Source organism: Myxocyprinus asiaticus, chromosome 6 (assembly GCF_019703515.2).
Source record: "Myxocyprinus asiaticus isolate MX2 ecotype Aquarium Trade chromosome 6, UBuf_Myxa_2, whole genome shotgun sequence".
NCBI lineage: Eukaryota > Metazoa > Chordata > Actinopteri > Cypriniformes > Catostomidae > Myxocyprinus > Myxocyprinus asiaticus.
This window is the reverse complement of record NC_059349.1, coordinates 1,084,634-1,108,828: the sequence shown is the minus strand read 5'-3', so window position 1 is coordinate 1,108,828 and position 24,195 is coordinate 1,084,634. Positions and strand designations below refer to the sequence as shown.

Sequence of the window (24,195 nt, the reverse complement as noted above, 5' to 3'; positions counted from 1 at the left end):
GAATGGAAAAAAGAAAAACAACAAAACAACTATACGATTTATGAAACATTCACAAAACTTTTCAGCATCTGAACTAGGGCTGCAAGATAATGACAAAAATCAGAATTGACGATTATTTACCTTGATATTGTAATTGTAATTAATTTAGAATTAACATTAAAATATTTATTTTGGGTGGACAGCATGCCATATTCTTTGTCAGCTATACAAAGATATAAGAAAAAAAAAAAAAATCTGAGAAATGTTTCTGAATGACTTTATTGCTTTTTTAAACATCATAAATCAGGACTAGTTAATTAAACAGTTAACTTCACATTGGCCCCTTTTCCCAGCATGATTTTGACACTATAAACACCAACACAAGCAATGGACTTGTCTATGATTTTTACAATGCTCAGCTGCTGCACAAACACACATTAAATAGAAAATGAAATAGAACATTTTGACACAACATGAGTAGACCTACATGGACTTCTATAATAGACACTTTCCACAATTAGTTAAAAGCTGTAAGCTAATGGCCCACCCCGCCTCCTGGGAACCTGGGGAAGAGACAAGGGGAGGTATGGGGAGAGGGAAGGGGCGAGCGGGAGACACAGAGAGAGAGAGAGAGAGAGAGGGGAGAGGGAGAGAGAAAAACGTACTCGCCGGTCCCCGGACATGCCTCCCCTCTGGCGGACGACAGCTTGCTCCTGCCCCGCTGGACGGCAGCAAGCCCTCCGACCCCTGGCTGATGGAACCGCTCCTCCCCTTCTCGGAGGATGGCAGCGGTTCCTCCGGCTCTCGGCGGCCAGCAGCAACCCCCTCCGTCCTCAGGCAGATGGTCGCAGCTGCTCCTTTGGTGGATGACAACTGCGAGGACTCCGCGACAGCGCATCCCTCCTCCCTCCTGGGTTTCGGCACCACTGTAACAATGTTCATGTTTTTGGGGTAAATGGAGGAGTCAGGAGGCAGCAGAACAGTCAATGTGAGTATTTTTATTACTCTTTCAGCGTCACACAAAATATAAACAAAAGGGCTCTTAGTGGCCAAATATATACACCAACGAGTCAATGAGAATTCACTTTAATAGTAGCGGACACATGCAGCCAACTCTCTCTGCTGTCTCTCTCCCCATACTGATGCATCCGTCTGCCTTTTCAGGTCTCCCTCCACCATCACTATAACAAGACACAGGTGTTAGAGGTAATGACAGCCCAGGTGATGAGCCTTACCGCTCTCCCTCTCCCACAGACAGTTACACGACCACGCCCCCATCCCCACAACCATCATTAACATTTTCTGTGACTTGTGCAACAGTAGACCTTGTGTCGGTTCAGACCAGAAAGGATAGCCTTTGTTGCCCTGGCGCATCGATGAGCCTTGGGCACCCAACACCCTGTCGCCAGTTTGTGGTTTGTTCCTCCTCGGACCACTGTCGGTAGGTACTCACCACTGCTGACCGGAAGCACCCCACAAGCCTTGCCGTTTCAGAGATGCTCTGACCCAGTCGTCTGGCCATAATAATTTGGCCCTTGTCAAAGTCAATCAGGTCTTTACTCCTGCACATTTCTCCTGCATTCAACACGTTGACTACGAGAACTGATTGTTTGCTTACCATCTAATCTACTCAGACCTTGACATGTGGCCTTGTAAGGAGATGATTGACGTTATTCTCTTTACCTGTGAGTGGTCATAATGTTTTGGCTCATCTCATATATATATATATCACCAGATGAGGTTTAATGAGGAATAACGTCCACAAGATATGAAATTGAAAACACGACGTATGTGCTGACAGGGCACATTTCTATATAGTTGCATTTTTATTGATTATCTAATAAAAATAACAAAAATATGTATTGAAGTGATGATAAAAATATGGATGAATATTGTAAGTGATTAAATATTTAGATCACATGATTATATTTTTTTTCACTTCTCAAGGTCACTGTTATACAGTAGAACTAAGCCGTTCTGACTGTAGAATCCTCCAGTGCCTAAAACAGAGAAACATGGAGGAATAATTTAAAAAAAACTATCAGCATAGATTTTGGCTGAAAATCGATAGTTCCAATAAAGCAACTATCGACAATGATTAATCAGTAAAACCGATATATCGGTCTACCTCTTTACTGAACATCTGTACGCTCTGTTCTCCTACCTATTTTGGAACAACTGTTCTCAATCAGGTCCTCCAGACATATGGCAGTCCAGAAAGTGTCATCCCACCCATCTGATGGTGAATATGTCCACTTACACACTAGAGTACATAAAGACCAGTATCAGGAGATCAGTGTGAGGTGGAGCTTTATAACAAATTAAAACTTTAATATGTCTTATTGTGCTGTTAATGAAGAATACTTTAATAACAAATTAGAAAACAAGATTAAAGGAAATTTATGGGTGAATCTCATGAAATCAATGTCAAGAAAGAAAAAAGAAATGATATTTTGCAAAAAGAAAATGAAGCTTATTTTAGGACCACTGAGTTTTGCATTGTGACATTATTTTCGTGACAATTTGAGTGCAAATTCTCATTACTGGAAAGTGTCTGGATGTTTGACATTTTCCACCGTAATTCTCATTACTCTCAAAGGTACTTCTCATTAGATTCTCATTACTGTATTAAAATTAAACAAAAGGCAGTTCAACACATCTTTCCATGTCAGTGTTGAGTTACTCAAAAAAGTAAAATCAGTAATTATTTCTCTAAAATTGTAATCAGATTACTTTACTGATTACTTCAATAAAAGTAATCACATAAAGTTAGTTTTGTTTCTGATATTCAAGATAACACTTAAACGGCTTAGAAAATATTTTCCAAAATAGTATTACTGTAAAACATGGGAAGCTAATAATATTCTTCAAGCTTGTTTTCATTATTTTCACTCGATATTATGAGCATTTGCTTAGACTTCGTGTCTCTATGTCCTTTAACAAAAAAGCTATTACAAAAAGAAGGTTTATATTGGACATGCAGTTCACACACCAAGCTAATACAAAAAACAAAAAAAGGTATGTGCTTGGTGTGTGAACTGCATGTCCAATATAAACCTTCTTTTTGTAATAGCTTTTTTATTAAAGGACATAGAGGCACCAAACCAACATCATTCAGTAGAGTAGAACAGTGCACAACTTTCACAACCATTCGTTTTACCCCTAGTGGTTGAATAGGGAACTGCATGCCCAAAATCAACTTTCTTTTTGTAATAGCTTTTTTGCTGAAGGAGATAGAGACACAGTTCAGACACGTGCAGTTCCCTATTCAACCACTAGGGGTAAAACGAATGGTTGTGAAAGTTGCACACTGTCCTCCTCTATTAAATGACGTTGGTTTCGTGTCTCTGTCCCCTTCATGCAGTTCCTTATTTAACCACTAAGGGTAAAACAAATGGTTGTGAAAGTTGCGCACTGTCCCACTCTATTGAATGATGTTGGTTTGGTGCCTCTATCTCCTTCAACAAAAAAGCTATTACAAAAAGAAGGTTTATATTGGACATGCAGTTCACTCACCAAGCTAATAATAAATAAATAAATAAATAAACAGAATTGCACTCTCCACGGTCCCTTACTTGCCGCTTCGACAGGATGATCCCTTCCTGGGGTAACTCACATTTCGACGGCTTTTGCAAGCAAATGTTCATAATATTGAGTGAAAATAATGAAAACAAGCTTGAAGAATATTATTAGCTTCCCATGTTTTACAGTAATACTATTTTGGAAAATATTTTCTAAGCTGTTTAAGAGTTAGCACCGTTTATCGCTGAATGTGTCTGGAATATCAAAAACAAAACTAACTTAACCTCGCTTCCGATAACTGGAGATCAGTCTTTCACAAAGCTGTGCTGGAATTTTGGCCCACTCTTCTTTGCAGAACTGCTATAGTTCAGCCACATTGGAGGGTTTTCGAACATGAACCCGTTTAAGGTCCTACCACAGCATCTCAATCGGGTTCAAGTCAGGACATTGACTAGGCCACTCCAAAACTTAAATTTTGCTTCTTTTGAGCCATTCAGAGGTGGATTTACTCCTATGCTTTGGAGTATTGTCTTGCTACTTAATCCAGTTACGCTTGAGTTTAAACTCACGGACTGATGACCGGACGTTCTCCTTTAGGATTTTCTGCTAGAGAGCAGATTTCATGTTTCCCTCATTTATTGCAAGTCACCCTGAAGCAGCAAAGCTTATTGTTATATTACCCTGGAATTAGTTTTTAAAACTGAAAACTGAATTACTACAGCTGTGAGGGGGTTTCTATTGCAGCTGCCGAGAGAGTGACAATAAATTTGGCATCTTCTCCCACTTTACTGTCTTAATCCACCACTCTCGATTTTTTAACTCTTCTGGAAAGTCATTCAAATTAGTGGATATTTTCTTTTGGTCTTGGAGCAACTGGGTAAGTGAAAATAATATTTGCTGTGATCTCCCATTCACTGCTGTCAAAGTTTACCCTGCAAACGTTTACTTAAACCCGGAATGTGAAAAAGGTCTGTTCATGTTTGCCTCAATTATTTCAAGTCGCCCTGGCCCTAAAGCAGCAAAGCACACATCACACTACCACCACCATGCTTGACTGTAGGTATGATGTTCTTTTTGTGGAATTCTGTGTTCGATTTACATCAGATGTAACAAGACCTGTGTCTTCCAAACATTTCCACTTTCAACTCATCAGTCCACAGAACATTCTCTCAAAAGGGTCATCAAGGTTTGTTTTGGCAAAATTCTGATGAGCCTTAATGTTCTTCTGGGTTAGCAGTGGTTTCTGCCTCGTCACTCTTCCATGGATGGCATTTTTGGCCAGTGTCTTTCTGATAGTGGAGTAATGAACAGTGACCTTTATTGGAGGCCTGCAGTTCCTTGGATGTTGAACTTGGCTTTTTTGTGACTTCCTGGATGAGTCGTCACTGAGGTCTTGGAGGAATTTTGGAAAGTCGGCCACTTCTGGGAAGGTTCACTACTGTTCCAAGTTTTCTCCATTTGGAAATATTTGCTCTCACTGTGGTTCTTTGGAGTCCCAGATCCTTTGAAATAGTTTTGTAACCCTTCCCAGACTGATGTATTTCTATCACTTTTCCTCATCATTTCTGGAATTTCTTTCGACCTTGGCATAGTGTGCTACTGGGTGAGACCTTTTAGCCAAATTCATGCTGCTGAAAAGTTCTATTATGGTGTTAATTTGATTGAGCATGGCTGGCAGTAATCAGGCCTGGGTGTGTCTAGTCCTGCTGAACCCCATTATGAATGCAGTTTCATAGATTTGGGGATTTAGTAAAGTTGGATAACTTTTTTGCTCCAATAAATATCATTATCATTTAAAAACTGTATTTTGTGTTTACTCAGATTGCCTTTGTTTTCTGTTAGATTTTGTTTGAATTTTTGAAACAATTTAGCATGAGAAATACATAAAAATAGAAGAAATCAGGATGGGGGCAAATACTTATTCACAACACTGTATATATGTATATAACCTCCTTGGACATTTGGAATACACACAAAATAGTGCAAGTTTTGAAAAGAAGGAACCTAAATCTAAGTTCTTCTCCTGTGTGTTAAGGCTAACACTGCCCGCAAAGGACATGCTTGCTTGATGCCTGGAAAATCTTGCATTAAGTGATCCTTGAACAATTTTTAATCTCTATCCATATCCGTTTGTGTTAAGAAGCTTAATTTTTAACTGTTGAATTTTAGGCAGAATGAGTCACATGCATTGTGCCTCTTTATATTTTGCCTCAAGTCAATACTGTGCTGCATCAACTGACAAACAATTGAAGAAAGCAGAAAATGTATTTCATAAACAATGTACACAGATACAAAGCTTAAGTTAGATCATTTTTATTTTGATTTTGAATCTACCTGCATACAAAAAACAAACCAATACACATATATCTACAAAATATAAAGCATATTTACTGCCTTTCAACAAAATGTCCAGAAATGTATAAAATCCCTAACTGAAAACTTGCTTATGTTAGTGTGAGGCTGGTAGCATTACGTTAGCACAACAAAGTACCCCTTTGTAATGTAAAACACTACATTGTGGACAAAGTTTATAATATTTCTGAGAAATAATATTTACTAGTATATACAAAGAGCAATGGTGCTCCATACCATGTGCCCGTTCTTGACATTACAATAAGATTTGATCATTTTGAGCACTGCAGTACATGATGAAATGAGAGGCCCTGCCGTCAACACCCTAAACCTTTTCTCAGTTAACTAGCAGGCCTTCTTTGGTGGCGAGATGCTGGCGGTGGATGTGGTCCTGCTCCAGCTCCTCGTGGCTGGGATGCCAAAGCCTGGACAGAATCCTCTCCATGTTCAGGGCATACATAGTGTGAGAAGGCATTACTCTGCGATGAACCTGAGAAGAAACATCAACACGTCATTACAAACACAAAGTGGTCTGGACAGGTGGGAAATTCATTTCCATGTAGAAGAGAAAGTAGACCATGTAGTGGTTAAAAAGGATTTCCAAAATGACTTTTGGATTATAAACTCAGAGATGTGGATTCGGACAGTAATTAAATTACCACACGACCTTAAAATTTGTAATTGGCCGCAAATTTTCTCATGGGAGGTGGGAGTAAAACACCAACAATTCGGATGGTAATAAAATCACTGACTACCCCCTGTAAATGCTGGAATTACCTCACGTCCCCTTGTAAAATAACTGCCGTCCGAATAGGGCTTAAGGGTGCTTTCACACTTGGTTCAATTGCTTGGACGAAACAGAGTTTTTTCCTCCCCCCTTCCCCCAGTGGTCTATGTTCACACCATATTATTTGGGTATGAACTGCGGTCCGATTAAGTCATCAACGTGAGTACAAGCAGAAGCTGTTTAACACTGTAACTAGATAACAACTCGAGAAGACATAAGCTTCACTGTGTCATTAAAGTACCACCAAAACTTTACATGCACAGAACGACACATGCACTTGTCTGCCGCGGATGTATTACTTGTGCAATGATGTGATGAATGTTAGCGTTTGTCTGCCACGAACACACACGTGATGCAAGAGATGTGAAGAATGCGAGCTGCTCTTTGAAGGCGATTTATTTGTACACAAGCAGATATGAGAAATGCATTATTCCATAATAATTGTGATTGGGAGCCTGCAAAGATGCAAATTATACATCAAAATAGGTTCACTTCGGCGATTTGGTACAATTGCGTTCATATCAACAGTGAACCATACACCAGACCACCTTTTCAAGCCGAAAACAGCGTTCACATCATCCAAACAAACTGAACTTTGACGTCATTCGAACCCGGATGCACATGAAAGTGCTAGTTTGAAAGCAACCTAAGATGTCAATTATTTCTTTGCAAGTTAAGAAACTGACTCCATGACAGATACAAACTCATGTAAGACAATTAGACAAAAACTGAACAAAGATTTACAATTAAAACATGAAAACCAGAGCCTGAATTTCTACTTTAGTTAAAAAAAGAACCTTTATTAAAAGTGCCTTAAATCTGTCAAAATTCATTTTGTCAAAGTTTTTATGTTATCTTTATATCAAATAATTCCTAAATCCGTCTCCATGAATTTTCCACAACAAATAAGTTGAGTTAAGAAGCAGAATTAACCCTTAAATGCCCATCTCATGTCTTTAGTGACCCAGGACCACATTCCAAGCCCCACCCCGTTCACTCCTTGAGATGAACATTAAACATCAAAATATTACAGAATATATTCTATTTTATTATTTTCTAATTGTCTTGGAAATGTTTTGAACATTTTACACTATCTGGGCATTTTGTAGATCCATTTGTGATAGATATACGAGTTGGGTCACTAAAGACCAGAGGTATGTAATAATGATTGACAAAATACCCATGCAATTAAAGTTTAAACGTTTCTTATGGCCAAGCAAAATTACTTCGTTATCCCTGATTAAAGTGATTTTATGCCTGAGAGACAACACACCTGAAGTGCCTCCAATAAATCGTACACACTGATGGGCAACAGAGGGGGAGGAATACTGTCACCAGAACATGCCAGCAAAAGAGCGGCCTGTTGCTCTGCATCGTCTGGTAACACCTGAGGAGGGGGGCCAACAGGAAGTGAGGCACTTGGTGGGGGGCTGCAACAGAGATGATTTACAATCTGTTTACTCAAAACACTTTATAGATGGGAGAACAATGTCATAATTACACAAATAACATCACTGATTAAGCATTTCCAAATATCCACTTGCTAATCTAACGAGTACCAATGAACATCTCCTTTTCCATGCATATATAAAGAGTGTGTCATAGAAGTAAACCTGACATTAAAGAAGGGTGCAGTTACTCTGCAAAAAAGACACAGATGGTCTAGATTTCTATTGTTCACTAGCTACCAGCGTCTTTTGAATGGGCTGTCTTCAAGTACATCGCTTGCGCTTCACGCTCAATTTCACCAACCCACCTCCAGGTACACCTAGAATTAGTACATACTTGCATGAAAATACCAAAACTTGACCATGCCCACTAACTTTTTCACATCTTTTATAGCAATGCGCTGCACTTAGGATATTGCAGTTTTAAAATAGGGCCCCAAATTTGTATTCTTTCTTGTAGCCCTCTGAATACATAGTAGTAATGTTGTGCCATATAAAACAAACATATAGAATAGAATGGAATTTAGAATGGAATACTTAAGAAACAGAATATACTACCATAAAACACAAAACATACCATTCTGTGACAGTGTGGTAAGCTGTCAAGCTATTTTTTAGGTAAGGTCGGGGTGTGACGTCACTGCCGAAGGCATACTGGAAGTGTCCATCACGCAAACGGTATGCTTTCCTTCGTGAAACCAAAGCGCCGATGATATCTTTTAAATGGACCTATAAAAGAGCAAAGAATCCACTGAAAAGTGTTTAATATCTGGCTCAACTACATAATGTCACAAATCATGCTTTCAGCAAAAGGTAAATACAAAAAAATAAAAACTACATACAACCGTAAGTTGATATTCAGTGAAAACACACTTGCTGCAGTGATACTGCAACGCACAAAATCTTAGATTTGAACCTACTGGTTCAAGAATGGCCAGACTGGTTCGAGCTGACAGAAAGGCTACGGTATCTCAGATAACAACTCTGAACAATTGTAGTGTGCAGAATAGCATCTCAGAATGCACAACACATCGAAACTTGAGGCGAATGGACAACAGACGATCATGTTGGGTTCCACTTCTGTCAGCTAAGAACAGAAAGCTGCAGTGGGCACAGGTTCACCAAAACTGGACAGTTAAAGACTGGAAAAACATTGCCTGGTCTGACGAATCTAGATTTCTGCTTAGGTACACAAATGGTAGGCCCACTACAGCCTCAGCTTTCTGTTCTTGGCTGACAGAAGTGGAATCCGAAGTGATCTTCTGCTGTTGTAGCCCATCCGCCTCAAGGTTCGACGTGTTGTGCATTCTGAGATGCTATTCTGCTCACTGCAATTGTACCCAGGAGATCAGCAGCTACAGAAATACTCAAACCAGCCCATCTGGCACCAACAATCATGCCAGTCAAAAATCACTGAGACAATATTTTTCCCCATTCTGATGGTTGATGTGAACATTAACTGAAGCTCCTGAACTGTATTTGCATGATTTTATGCATAGCACTGCTACAAAACAATTGGCTGAGTAGATAATTGCATGAATAAGTAGGTGTACACGTGTACCTAATAAAGTGGTCGGTGAGTGTAGATTAAGATGATTCAAAACCTATCACAAAGTAATGCATTTTAAAGAAGTTAAACATTACACAGTTTCACATACAAACACACCTCTAGAGCAAAGAGCATGGTGCTGACAGCATCTTCAGTCACATTGTCCAGGCCCATCTCAAAGGCGGTCACCATCATTCGCGCCTCCATTTGTCCTTTAGTGGGCAGCAGTAGCGTCTGTGCGCTCAGTCTCATCTCCTCCTCCGAGGCAGCTTCACGGGGACTAAATGGTTGTGCTGCACTCAGAGGATTCTGCGGCTGAAACCGGTGCTGAAAACAAACAAATTTACACCATGAAATAAAACCACTGTATGTCAACATTAATTGGCCTTCTTGGGGGAATCTTAAGAAACCCGTCAAGAACATGTCTGCTTCATATTTCAAAATCCTATTTTGCAAACAGAAAATAAATCCTATTTTAAGGACCATTACCATAAATAGGAAAATATTATTTTGCATTATTTTTATGACAGTTAAGCACTCCCCCTCCAATTCTTATTATCAAATTGCAAAAAAGAATACATAATTATTTTGTTGTAGGGCTGGGTATCAATACAAATTTCCCAATTTCATTAAATTACAATTCACAAGCTCTCGATTCGACTATTCCAATTTGATACAATTCTGTTTTGATTAGTTTTAAATGTTATTTTGCCTACATTTGAAAGAAATGCTCTCTCAGCTGTAAATTGTATGCTGATTTAAATAAATCACTGTATTACAGTAATAAGAATCACCATTGAGAAAATTGGATTTGATGATGGGATTTTTTTTTCCTTTACCGTAATGAAAATCGGGCCATTAAAATTATGTCACAACACAAAAAATCTTAATATACCTATCCTTTCCCATAATTACATATATGTCATTATTATCTTATCTGAACCGCTACATCTCCACTACTAACATTTAAGTGCACTTGCAGAAATAAAACAAAACAGTGAGGCCATGTGACCACAATATAGTATATTAATGATTTTAACTAGGCTTGCATATTTCCATATTTAGGCTGTAACAGATCTCAAGTTCTTTTCTCTAGGAGGAAGCAAGGACCAGGTAAATGTTCAATGCAAGCCTTTTATTTTACACACTTTTCAGTCTAACACCACAAAGCTTGCTTTACAGCACAACACAAAAGCACACAGAACAACTCTGCTGCGTGTCTCTCTCACTCTCCCCTCCGGCAGTTTGGAATGCCCTTTTATCACTCTCCAGCTTTCACAGCAACACAAAACAGCTGTTAGAGGTGATTTCCCACAGGTGTTAATCCTTACCGCTCTTCCTCTCCCAGTCTCGCTCTCCACAGACGTTGCTCGGCCACGCCCCCCACCACATAGGCCTATTTATTATTTTTATTTTCTATCTCTTTTATAACCAACACATTTATTTTGGGGTGTTTTTGATTCTTTTACTCATCCTTTGTTTTTTTTTTTTGTGAATCACTTCATATGAGATAAAAAAAAAAAAAGATGTGAGATATAGATATTAAAATTAGGGATGTCCCGATACCATTTATTTGAGAACGAGTACGAGTACCGATACTTACTTTCTGATATTCGCCGATACAGAGTTCGATACTTTTGTTTAATTTGTTTTCTCCATGTCAACAGATTATTTCAATTTTATCATCAAAATGCCGTTTAAATAAATTAATGAAAATATAACAATTCATTTTCTACATAATGTTGTATTATTTTTTGTTATCAAATGAAGTGCTTATATATAGAACCTCACAGCACAATCCAAAATACAGCAGTGGAGTTGTATTTTGTCAAATAAAGTGCTATATAACAGAGCATCACTGATGTGAGTTATTGCTTAAATATAATACAATTACCGCTGATTTATTATTATTATTAGTAGTAGTAGTAGTAATACAGTAAATATTAAATAACTTACAATAGTGATATATTTCTGTCATACTTTATGTTTCATTTAAATTGAGCTTTTATTTTTGACTGAGCTTTTATTTTGAAGTGTTTCTGTGTGATGATGGTAGCTTTTCAGTCTGAAAAAGCCAGGAGCTATGTGACTCAAAGTGATTATTAAACTGCAAAAGCCTGCTATTTAATTAAATATGTACTCTTTATGTGCCTCATGCTACAAAGTATTTGCGCTCTATTTCTGTCATCTGCAACAAACAGAGCGCCCAATGCTCATGATGGTGTTGAGCCAAGGAGGAGTTTTAAAGGAACTCGAGGTGCAGCAGGCGTCGGCACAACACTGTCTCCACACATTCACTAACACGCTGCTCACATTTGAAGTGCACATGCAAAGTAAACTATATATATTTATCTCATTAAATTGCAGCTTTTGCGGTTAAATATTCTCACTAGGACATAATGTGATTAGAATTTGTGCGCTGATTGTTTACATAATGACATTAGTTTGTCAGATGGTATCGGTTTCTGATCATTTTTATGAGCACGCGTACATGAGTGTGCTATCGGACCAGATTCCGATACCAATATTGGGACATCCCTGATTAAAATGCCTGTATGTTACTATACGTGTCACACTGAATTAGCCATCCATATACCCCACAAAGTTTATAGTAGCTATTTACAAGTTTTTCTGTTGTTGTTTGGACTCTGATCTACTTGGTCCTTTTCCCTCTATCAATCTTTGCAGTACTTTCATTTTACCTATTCATTTTATTGTTGTTAATAACTGCAATTTTTCAACAGTCCTTCTTTCTCCAAGTTTCTGATGTAGATGTGACTCATCAAATGCTTTTCGAGAGCCGTCCGTCTCTAATCCGTCTTTACACAGAGGCTGCATCTGCAGCTGCATTAATGTATTTACACAGCAACAATTGTGGAAAACAATATATTAAGCATGCAAATGTTTTATAAAATGTTATAAAGTAACTGTATTCTGAATACAGGTGCTTGAAAATGTAACAAGGGCTGAATACAGTTACTTTATTTTGTATTCTTAATACGTAACACCATTACATGTATTCTGTTACAGCCCAAACCTGTGAGTGGGAATATTTGTCAAGTACCAAGAAACAAAGAGAGCAGACAAACTAACATCAAACTTCTGCCGAACTGAGGGAAACTTCTTTTTTCCTCTGTTGGGTTTGCCTGGTTTTGATGTAGATCCACCTGTCCACTGCAATGAGCCCGTCCCCTCTACAAACATACAAACAGGACAGAAAAAAGTATTGGTACGTTTTTCTCAAACAAATAAAAATAATGTACATTAGGAGGATAGCAATCATGTGCAACAAAAATTTTGTTTCTAGGACAAATGGTTCAAAAGATACACATTTTTTTAACTGATGGTGGTGCTATAGAGTATGTCTAAGAGACCCCAAATTTAGTGTGGGGCCAAATTTCATTATTTTCCTATGTACTGTTCATAGGGCTGCCACAGACTCCCAGCCAGAATAGTGCCCACCCACTTTTTCAGCCGTGTCAGTTCCGGTGTCGTAATCAAATGAGTCCACCCGTGAAAATGTGTCAGCATCTTACGTCATATTAAAAGTTCCAAAGGAATGGCTGAGTACTATATTCACTGCCTGAGCAGAAATCCTACAAAATCCTTTTATGATGTATGTCAGTATAACTTTGTAAATACGATATTTAAAGGAATAGTCCACCCAAAAATGAAAATTCTCTCATTATTCACTTACCCTGATGCTATCCCACATGTGTATGATTGTCTTTCTTCAGAAGAACACAAATGAAGATTTTTAGAAGATAGAGCTCTGTCAGGTCCTTATAATGGATGTACTCGGATGCCAGGACTTTGACGGTCCAAAAGTCACATTTAGGCAGCATAAAAGTAATCCATGCAACTCCAGTTGATCAATGAATGTCTTCTGAAGTGAATCGGTAGGTTTTGGTAAGAAAAGTCGATAATTAAAATGTTTTTAACTTTAAACAGGCGCTTCCATTCAGGTCTCTGATGCTGTTTGAAATGGCCGAACTCTCGCGTGACATTTGTTCTTTTTTTTTTTTTTTTTTTTTTTTGTAAATAAGCGCTGCTTCTGAATTATCACGTGAACTTGCCGACGAGCTTACGTCACCCTTTGCGTCAGCTGCTGGCAGGAAGCACTTTTTAAAATTGTATAAAGTTTTAATTACCGATTTATTTTTTACACAAACGTATCGACAAACGTAAGACATTCACTGATCGACTGGAGTTGTGTGGATTACTTTTTTGCTGTCTAAATGTGACTTTTGGACCGTCAAAGTGCTGGCACCCATGTACTTCCATTATAAGGACCTGACAGAGCTCTATCTTCTTCTAAAAATCTTCATTTGTGTTCTGCTGAAGAAAGACAGTCATACACATCTGGGATGGCATCATAGTAAGGGAATAATGAGAGAATTTTCATTTTTGGGTGAACTGTTCCTTTAATGATTTTTAAATAATATGTTACACTTAATAGTAAATTACCACAGCTATAGTTTGTGAAATAAACATTTCTTACATTCTTACATTTGGCAAGCTATGCGCCACAGAATTACTGAACCACATTATTACAAAATAGTTCACATATTTACACACCTTACAATTGTATATGGACACCAGCAATTATGATGGAAAAACAATGGTACTTAATGAGTACATTTAAGAACATTTAGCTAAAACCAACTTTCCTAAAACATGTCTTTAATGAATTATTATTTTTGTTTTAATAAACATGTTCATTATTTATGTGAAGTAGGGATGTCAATGATTAACCGTTAATTGCCGTTATGAATTTAACTGATTAAAAATGTATTAACCGACAATGTATGCTATATGTACCATTTCTCCGGAGCACAAATAGCCTGTTAACTTTTATACCACACGAGGGTGTACTTCACATTTGCAGTTGACAAAAACTACTGGCGCGCAATAAAGAAAGAAGCGGTCAGTAAATGGTGAGGCAAGATGAAGAGGGCAAAACATAGTCCAGCGTGGGAGCATTACACTGTAAAAGAGGACAATGCTCGACGTAAATTTTGCGACACCGTCTTAAAATACAGCTCCAGTACAACGTCATTGTTGTACCACCTGAAAAGTCAGCACCCAACTGTTGCAGTGCAAGTCGAAAGTGGAACACTGTCCTCCCAACAAACTATCATGTCGATGTTAGCTAGAAGAGGCTGTAGTGATGTGCGTGCAGAGGCAATAACTCAGAGGCTATGCTTTATGGAAAAAGGAAAAGGACATGATGCCTATAAGCGTGGTGGATGGTGAGGGATTTCGTGAGCTACTGAACTGCATTGAACCAGGCTATAGCATCCCCTCAAGAAATACAATTACTAGCCGCATTGAGAAGTGGCACAACGAAAAGAAAGACTATCATAGGGTGCAGTTTTTATCAGCTGACAAGGTGGCTATAACAACTGACTGTTGGACTGCGTTAACTGCAGAGAGTTACATCACAGTTACATACCACTACATCGATGAAGGCTGGCATTTGAAATCAGCAGTCCTGCTAACCGAGGCCATGTCAGTCAGACACACAGCAGACAACCTAGATGAAAAGTTGAACGAGGCTATGCGGACATGGGGGCTAGCTGGTCGAGTGACAGCCTGTGTCCATGACAATGCAAAAATGATTGTGGCGGCAAACAATCCCACTCGTGCTAACTGGCATTCTGTCCCGTGCTTTGCGCACACTTTAAATTTGGCCATAAATGATGGATTTGCCAGCTATGTGCACCGGGTCATTGTTGCAGCTGGGAAGCTGGTAAGCCACTTCAATCATAGCACCGTTGCTACCAAAGCACTTGAGAGCAAGCAGCAACAAATTAAACTACCAGCTCACTGGCTAATACAGTCCTGCAAAACAAGATGGAACTCGGTCTGCGAGATGTCTGAAAGACTGTTGGAGCAGCGCTGGGCAGTTACCGCTGTGCTGTCTGATCGCACAGTGACCAAACTCCAAGATGCCAGAGTTTTGTAACTGAAAGATGAATGATGGCAGCTTATGGAGGATGTACCGCCAGTCTTGGAAACATTCAAGTGTGCCACTACCATTATGTCTGCCGAAAAAGAGGTCTTAATCTCCAACACGTACCCAATCACCTTCTGTCTGATCAATTCCCACCTACTAAGAAAAGAGGGTGACAGCAGCCAGCTTGTGGAGTTCAAGTCCAAAGTCCGGGCCTCGCTGGATGAACAAATGAAGGTAATCACCTGCACTAATTGCATTGCTTATTTTACCCTAGTTATCCCAGATTATTTCATCATTGCAATGTAATTTTTGCATAAACGTGTTGTTACGCCCTGTCCTCTCAATTTGTTTTAAATCATTTATTGGCTTAGTCTGAACTGCTACTCAAGCGTAGCTATTATTTGTGTGCACAGGTTCAGTCCCCGGACTTGGTGCCATCGCCAGCACTGATTGCATCAATGTTAGACCCTCGCCACAAACACCTTGGATTTCTTACTTCAGAAAATAGACTACTTGCCAATGCTAAGCTGCTAGAACTGGCAGCAGCAGTGCCATTTGGTGATGTGACCACCACTACTGATGAACTGAGTCACGTCAGCAGAAATGAAGATGGAGGAATATCGACCTCTGATGAACAGGGAACCGTAACTCGACTGGAGTACATCACTACTACAGCCATGGAACTACTCCTTGGGGACCAGTAATTTTCAAATGCATCCAGCAGTGCTGAAACGAGGTAAAAATCGTCCTCGGCAACAAGCCCGCTCCTGTGGATGTAAACCCCACTAACTGGTGGAAAGCGAACGTAGAAGGATTCCCGAGGCTGGCCAAGTTGGCCAGGCAATATTTGTGCATCCCAGGGACATCAGTGCCATCAGAGAGGGTGTTTTCTGCAGCTGGATTTACAGTGAACAGACTGCATGCACGACTCACCCCTGAACACGTAGATATGCTAATTTTTCTAAATAAAATCCAGCAGGCCTTGGTCTTAAATATGTTGTGGTGAGTTTAAGAGTATTTTATCACGCTAACAACTCACTCCTGCCCATGTAGATATGTTAATGTTCTTAAATACAAACCAGTAGGATTTCAGTTTATTGTGGTAAGATCTTTTTTATTTTCCTTTTATACAGCACTTTGTTTATTTAAAAAACGAGTTTGGTTTGGTCCGCCTTTGCTAGTTTAGAAATGGCAGTATTTGTGCCCCATTTGACATTGTTTTTTTGGCGGCGCCATTTGTTGAATTAGGACAGGCATAAATGAGCAGCTGCTTCAAGCGAGAGCTTTACTGTTTTATTATTTTGTTCGTTTAAATAGTTTGTGCTTCCTATTGTTTCACATAACTAATGTGCTGCTATTATTGTTAAAATAAAAAATTAGAAAAAGAAATGCGTTTTGTATCTTATTAATTATTAATGATTAACCAATTATTGATTGTTAACGTGTTCAACTATTGGTTAAGGAAAATGCACAAAATCTGCAACCCTAATGTGAAGCCAGTCAAGTTATGTTCATATATTTAGTGCTTTGAAGAGTACACATCGTTTCAAAGCCATTGCAATGACATGATAGGTTTTTGTTCAGGCATTACAACGGTTTCCCCCTGGGGACTCAATTTCAAGGGTGGACTCATTTGATCATGAAAGTATTTTTCCCATTCATTTTTCCTACTGACTTTCAAAATATCCTTCATAAAAAGAGTTCTAAACCATGAACCAAACCAACCAGCTCCAACGTGAATCACAACATTACAAACTTTGACTTGTAGAAAAAAGGATTTGAAAATTCGATTAAGACAAAGGTACAACACTGTATACTTAGCATCTTTAACGAGGGCACGAACTACAATCCTATGAAGCACTGCAAATAAAAAACGATCGAAATAAATATAACTATGTTATACACCTGTTAAAGGTGAACTGTACTTGTTTTGTTGTTTACATATTTTGTGTGTATGTTCAATGCTTAAAAAAAAACATATATATAAAACTATTGATTTTAGGTTGTTAATTATAAGTACAGAAACAAAATGATACGTTCATTGCAAAATATTCCAATATATACAAATAAATAAGTAGTTTAAGGGGTGAAGGAAGACTGATTCTAATGCGTCACTCAGAGTGCGTCATGAAGGTGGGCGGTCTTTTCCAGGGTTTTTTTTACGGGCATGCTTGGCAGCAGTCCTCTGATTGGTGGATCTTTCACTGCTGTACCACGGGTAGTATAGGTGTTCATCAAGAATATGCTATAAACATGATTTTTAAAAAGTGAAGTTGAAATAATGCTGACTGATGGCTTCAACAGAAGCCTATACAATGGATTAACCTCGGTCATTCTTTAAAGGATTATAAGTTGTTGTTAAAAATCAATTAGTCTATGGAAAAAATATATTTCAAAAATAATTTTGTTTTTAGGCCAAACAGTTCAAAAGATATGCACAAAAGGAAAGTGATTTTTTGAAATGGTGGTGGCTCTACAGATTAATTCCTAGAGACCCCAAATTTTGTCTGGGGACTATTCATACCCACCCCTATCATTGTGCCAAATTTTATCATTTTCCTATGAACGGTTCATAGGGCTGCCATAGACTCCCATGGCAGAGGAAGAATAACAATAATAAAAGAAGAAAGAAAAAAAAAACGGTTACAATAGTATAATGATAATAATTAAAAAAAGCCTACAAAAGCAATAGGTCTACGCCTATCTTTTCAGTTAAGAAAAACTGTGTAGAAACTTGTGAAATACCTGATGTGGATACAATAATCTGGCAGCGTGTGAGAATGGCCAGCAGGAAATCATTGTGAACATGAACTGCAGAGAACAACATATGAATGATCAATCACTTTGTTACTATCTGAACTGACTTGAACGCACTACATTAAAGATCATGACAACACGAGGCACATGAAGGTTTTTACCGTTATCCTGAGCCAAGAGCCGACGTGCCTCAATATCAAACTCTTCCTTGCTTATTTTCTGTTTAAACCACAGTTTTAAATTGGCCCAGTAACTGTAAAAGAGAGAGAACATATTATAAACACACAGAGAGATCTCAGTTGTGAAATGTTGATGAGAGCCTGATTAAATATGCAAGGGACTGTGCATAGTCAGGTAATTATCACAAAATAATGTGAATCGGAGAGGTCTTTTTGCGAATATGCCCAGCTAGCTGTATGTTATCCTGATAACTACACGGCTACTGGCCAAATTAGTTATTGGAAATGACTTATTGGTTTGAGTGTAAATTATTTCATTATGTGGGAAGAAAGAGCATGAAGTGATACAAGAAACTTGCACAGCCATGTTGGGAAATTGGTTGTCAAGGACAATGTTCAGTTAATTAAACAAAACTATTTAACTACAGAATGTCACGATAAAGCAATCATAATCAAGTATTCTAGAGAGCTATGACATCCAATCTTTGACAACCTGATGAGGATCAAGAGAGATAAAAAAACGACACTACCAGTCCATTAAAAATAGCAAAAAAGAACCAGTACATTCATTAAAGCAAATATAACAGATGACAACTTGATGTTGAATGGGAAACAAAGTTGGAGGGTCTGAGTATTTTTGATTAAAAAAAGAATTGGCCTAACTATAGTTTTCTTAGACAAATCAGCAAAAAAAGCTTTTGGGATTTAAACTCTCAAGACATTAAGTGACAGGAAGGTTTCACGTTGTTTAAGAGATATGGTGTCATTACATTTATTCACTGTATTTATACTGTACAGCTTTTAATAAGGAGATTTAAAAAGATATCGGTTTTAGTTGGTGAGTTTATAGTTGCTTGTTCCTGCAATTGTTTTTTTTTTTTCTTCTTCTTCTTCTTATATTTACTATGTGAATTCTCGTGTAAAAGAAAGCATTAAACATCTAACAGTGCAACTAACCAGTTATTGGCAGATTTCTTACAAAAATAGACCTTAGTCGCTAAAACATTCACATAAAACTAACAAACAAAAGGTGTTGCTGTCTGTTTCTAAGCTGCTGAAAGCTAACATGCAACAGAAGCTGGGAGACAAATCACTCACTTGAGTTGAAACGCATCTATCTTGGATTGTAAGGTCACTTACAATGAGATAATGTTGTACTGTATGATTTAACGGTGTTAGATACTCACTGTTTAACATTGTCTCCTATAGCATCAGTTAAATTCTTCTTAGCAATCTCCAATTCACTAGCATGAGCTGCCATGGTGACGCCGGAAATTGCAGTGTTGCTCTGTTCCGTCCTCTTCACGTGTCTGTTTGTTCACAGACGTCATTACTGCCGCCTGCTGGATTAGAGTGGTACTGATCACAGCGACGCACGAAAATGTCTCATTACTCATTTCATTACAACATGACACAGTGCATAATAACAATTCAAATTAATGCACAGATAAAAAGAAACTTATATTCATTGCATACACGTACATATTTATATACTGTGTATCTTATCAAACATTTCAGAAAAACATGAACCCTTTCAGAAAATTACAATTCTTATCTGCTCATCTTAAATGCCTGTCTGCTTTCCTCACCCTGAAAAAAGCAACTGATCATTTCTATGGAAAACTTACATCTTCTCTGACTCCATATATGAATCATGCGGTATATTTCATGTTTTCTAAATTCATAAGAAAGGTTTGTGTGGGTAACAGACCTACAGACATAAACTGCACATGTCAGCCACTGACTGTCTTGTTGTGAAACACATAGTGTTATTCCTGCAGGGGGCGCTTGACGCTCTGAAAACCGAATCCTCCATGCATCCGCATTTAAAGGTGCACTCAGTATTTATTTTTATTTTTATTTTTTCCTTATTTAAAAAGTTTTACTTTTAAAGAAATTAATAGTAATTTTGAAACATTGTATAAAATCATGACCACTCATGTGAGATGAAAAGTTCAGTCATATCACTAACCATAAAAAAAGCTCTTTTATTCTATATGGGGCATGGGTGCCTCATGGGGGCAGCCATGTTAGCATCACATGACCAGCTGAATACTACTCGCTTAATCTCAGTAACCAGCCTGTTATTGGACACATTCATTCATGGATTAAATTAATCATGGTTTACTGTGCATAGTGAATTTCTACAATGACATATGTTACTGAAAATTATTGTGTTTGAATGATGCAACATCCAGGCCACTAGGTGTCAGTGTGAGCCAATGTAACCACTTCGACATCAAAAAATTAAGAGTGCAACTTTAAATCTCAGAACATTTTACAGTATATCTTATTGAAGACATTTTTACACTGGATAGTATTTTATTTATTTATTAATTTTAACTGATAATTGCAAGGATTCATACCTGTGAATGGAAATCTGCCTCAGCATTATCGAAAATGCACATCATCTTCCTTACTAAAATTTTTTTTCTTTTTCTTTTTCTTTTTTTTTTTACTGCAGCTGGAAACTTGTATAGATTTATATTTAATCTGTTAGACTTTATTTTTATTACAACTGTGAAAGTTGTAGTTATAGGTTTCTAAATGTGTTTAGGTTATTAGTTATATATATATATATACTAAACAAATACTATAGTTTATAAAATAATAATAAAAAAGACTTTTAGAAAAGATTATCAACATTAACATAACCACAGTAATGTGGAGCTTTCCATGGTCTTACCAGTGGTAATGGCCTTATCATTGCAAATTACACTGTTAAAGAATGGTAGAACAATGGTAAACATTTATAAACAGTAGGCAAGTACAATTTGGAATGAGGGGGTTAAAACTCCCATGAACTATGGATAAATTATTGACAAATTGTCCTCCTATTCTATCCAACTCCTGGTTTATCTGGCCATGTTTGCCTTCAGAAATTCTAAAGATGACTTAAATCATTAGGCTTGTGTCCTGCTTAACTGATATAATTCTCATTCAAATAAAATGTCCAAATAAATGCATGCAGTTACAGTCTCCAGTTACCTTTCTCATTTTTTGAGAGGCAGGGTATTTTCAGTAGTGACTAGGAAAATTACTAGCCACAGTGGCCGGTGAGCCAAAAAGATAATTTCAAACTCTTATTTCAAAGACCATGTTTTACACTTTATTAGGACCATAGTGTTCTCAGTTTGAGCCACTGCCCTTAAAAAGTCAGTGCACGGCCCTGGTCTTGTTCTACTTTTAGCGTTGGCACTGCCTATGTAACAATACTTCATCCAAACTGTCTGTAGCTGGCGCTTTGAAAGATCAACAGGAACTTTGTGAAATAGTTTGAACTTTGACCAGAGTTTTGACAGATCTTCCACGGGAGCACTTCAACAAACTAGCTGGCCGCAGCAGTCCCTCTTCAGTGCCATGGGTTGTGTGTTTGGCTTTTAGGTGATAGTTAAAACTTTACATGCTTCTGTGGTAATTCAATTCCGCCTTACAAAAACTGCAATGTCACAAGTCCCATCTGAGTTTGTTTTGTAAGAGGTTCTTTCTCCTTCACTTGATCTTTGTTGAAAAACACATGCGGGATCGCTGTTGTGTATGTTTGTGGTGTGTACATCAGTGTAATGTCCAGGAAACATCACCAAGGTTCTTCCCTATTACAACCAGTGTTTAGCACTCACACTGAACTGAACAAAATGTCAGAATCTAATGCCAAATTTGCAAATGCATTAATTGCGTTTTTTAAAAATGAACGTGTTAAATTTGTTTTATTTAATTACATGCTCCAAAGTGTTAATTTCGAAAGCTCTAATACAATTTAAAGCAAATTTGAAAATAGTATAAAAAAATAAATAAAATAAATTCCTTCTGCTGACCATCGTTTCTGAAGATGGCATCTCTTCCAGTACTGTGGCGTACAAGGGCTAATGTGGTTGTCTAAGATACCATTGTAAATAGCTATGAAACCAATCTGTGACCTACATATCCTTCCTCAGTCAAGGCAAATTAATACGGGGCAAGGAGTTTGCTTTGGTTGGGCCTCTCTCTGTTGGTGTTAAAGTTTTTTCTTCCTATGAACTGTGAGAGTGTAAAGCCATAGTCAGCCAGAGTTTTCTATGCAAGCCTTACATGTTCCAAGCCAATAACATGCTAGTAAGAGGCATCATCAAACAATCTACATGTATCTCTTGTATTGCATATATTAAATCATATATCACATACAGACCAGGTCATATGTATTTTCAGCAACATTCAGGAGTCATATTGCTGCCTTCCGAAAAGGGTCGGGCCACCACTTCCATAGCTGGGTTTCCATTTAATTGTTTCACCTTTTTAAATGCACATTTCTGAAAATTTTACAAAAGTAAATACGCAATATTGCATGTTCTTATCAACTGTGTTATGCACATTATTTTGAGGGAGCCCGCCTTTTGTCATGGAACAGCTGAATGACCTCCTTGCTTTGAGGAGAGTTGTATTAGCTGTAATAGAGCAATTGTACATTGCAGAATTCAGACGTTGCAGAATAAGTGCAATAATTCACATAATAAGGGCTCAAATGGCTATTCCCCTATGCCACCAGCTTTCATATATCTGGAAGCGCCCGCACTCAATACAGTTCAGGCGGATTGAAGATTTGTGTGCCATGGTCGGGCCTTTTGTTGGTCCAGTCACATCAAGCTATCGCACACCTATACCAGGGATGTGCTGACCATATAAGCAAGGTAAGCAGTGCTTACCTAACAGAAGGGTGAAAATAAAAATGACAATATGAAATATTTAAATATAATTGTTGATATAAACTACAGTTTTCATTCAAATTCGTCATCTTTCCACTCACTTGAGATGCACAGACAGTTATTAATTTATTCGCTTTGGCGCCACCCTCAGGTATAAGCATTTTATGTTATGCTTTATCTTATTCAATTGTTTACCGCCCTTTTCTTCAACACTATACATTCATTCAAATTGAATCAAGCCATGAGGCCCGACACCGCCTACTACAAATGGCCAAGGGAAGCATGCTTACCAAAATGAGTAAACCAATCAGAAGTTCCTTCCTTCAGTCACGCTATCTGATAGGCTAGATTTCAGTTTTGTGTCAACGCGTTCAAGTTCACATAACTAATGTGTTATTAAGCGCTTAAATAGATATCTGCAGTGAAAGCATCAACGACCTACGCATATTTGGCAAAGCTGATTTCAGTGGAACTGAGAAAGAGAGGCTATCAAAACTTCAACAAGTGGGCGACTTTTACAAAAAAGTGACAGAGATGTTCATTCGCAAGGAGAGACGCATTGATTTTGTGTTCAAGTAAAGGTAAGTTAATGTAAAATCTGTGTTATTGATACTAGGTCATAGATACTAGGTCATTGTTTCTGGTTAGTCTGAGGCTATGAAGTGGTGATCTGGCAATCATGTCCTTCTTGTGTTATGTCTGTTTTATAGTTCTTACATTAGGGCACAGTGTCTGTTTAAAAAAAAGCCTTGCGCATTGCCATCACAGTTTACAAATGGCGCCACGGATGGCTGCCTCGGTGTGGAGCTCCTCAGTTCTTTTGTTGTTTTTGATTGTTTGTCCTGTGTTTACTAATCTTTTTCCAGTCAGTTTTACCAGAGATGAACTGCTGAACATTCGACAGCATATACCAGACAATCTTATCCTGGTTTTCGAATATTCAGATGTTTTGCTGGACATTTTAGTTGGAGGCGCAGCTCTGCT

General features: G+C 38.0%; 1 protein-coding gene across 1 annotated transcript; it reads right to left on the bottom strand.

Annotated features, from left to right (window-relative positions):
- Nucleotides 1-5,808: 5,808 nt before the first annotated feature.
- tada1 (transcriptional adaptor 1) lies at nt 5,809-19,833 on the bottom strand. The gene is made up of 8 exons (XM_051701389.1): nt 19,720-19,833; nt 18,515-18,606; nt 18,342-18,407; nt 12,731-12,831; nt 9,755-9,964; nt 8,666-8,817; nt 7,914-8,070; nt 5,809-6,343 (listed from the first exon to the last, which is right to left on the bottom strand). The coding sequence occupies exons 1-8, from the start codon at nt 19,791-19,793 to the stop codon at nt 6,191-6,193; spliced, it is 1,005 nt and encodes a 334-aa protein (XP_051557349.1). The 5' UTR covers nt 19,794-19,833; the 3' UTR covers nt 5,809-6,190.
- Between the last annotated feature and the right edge of the window lie 4,362 nt (nt 19,834-24,195).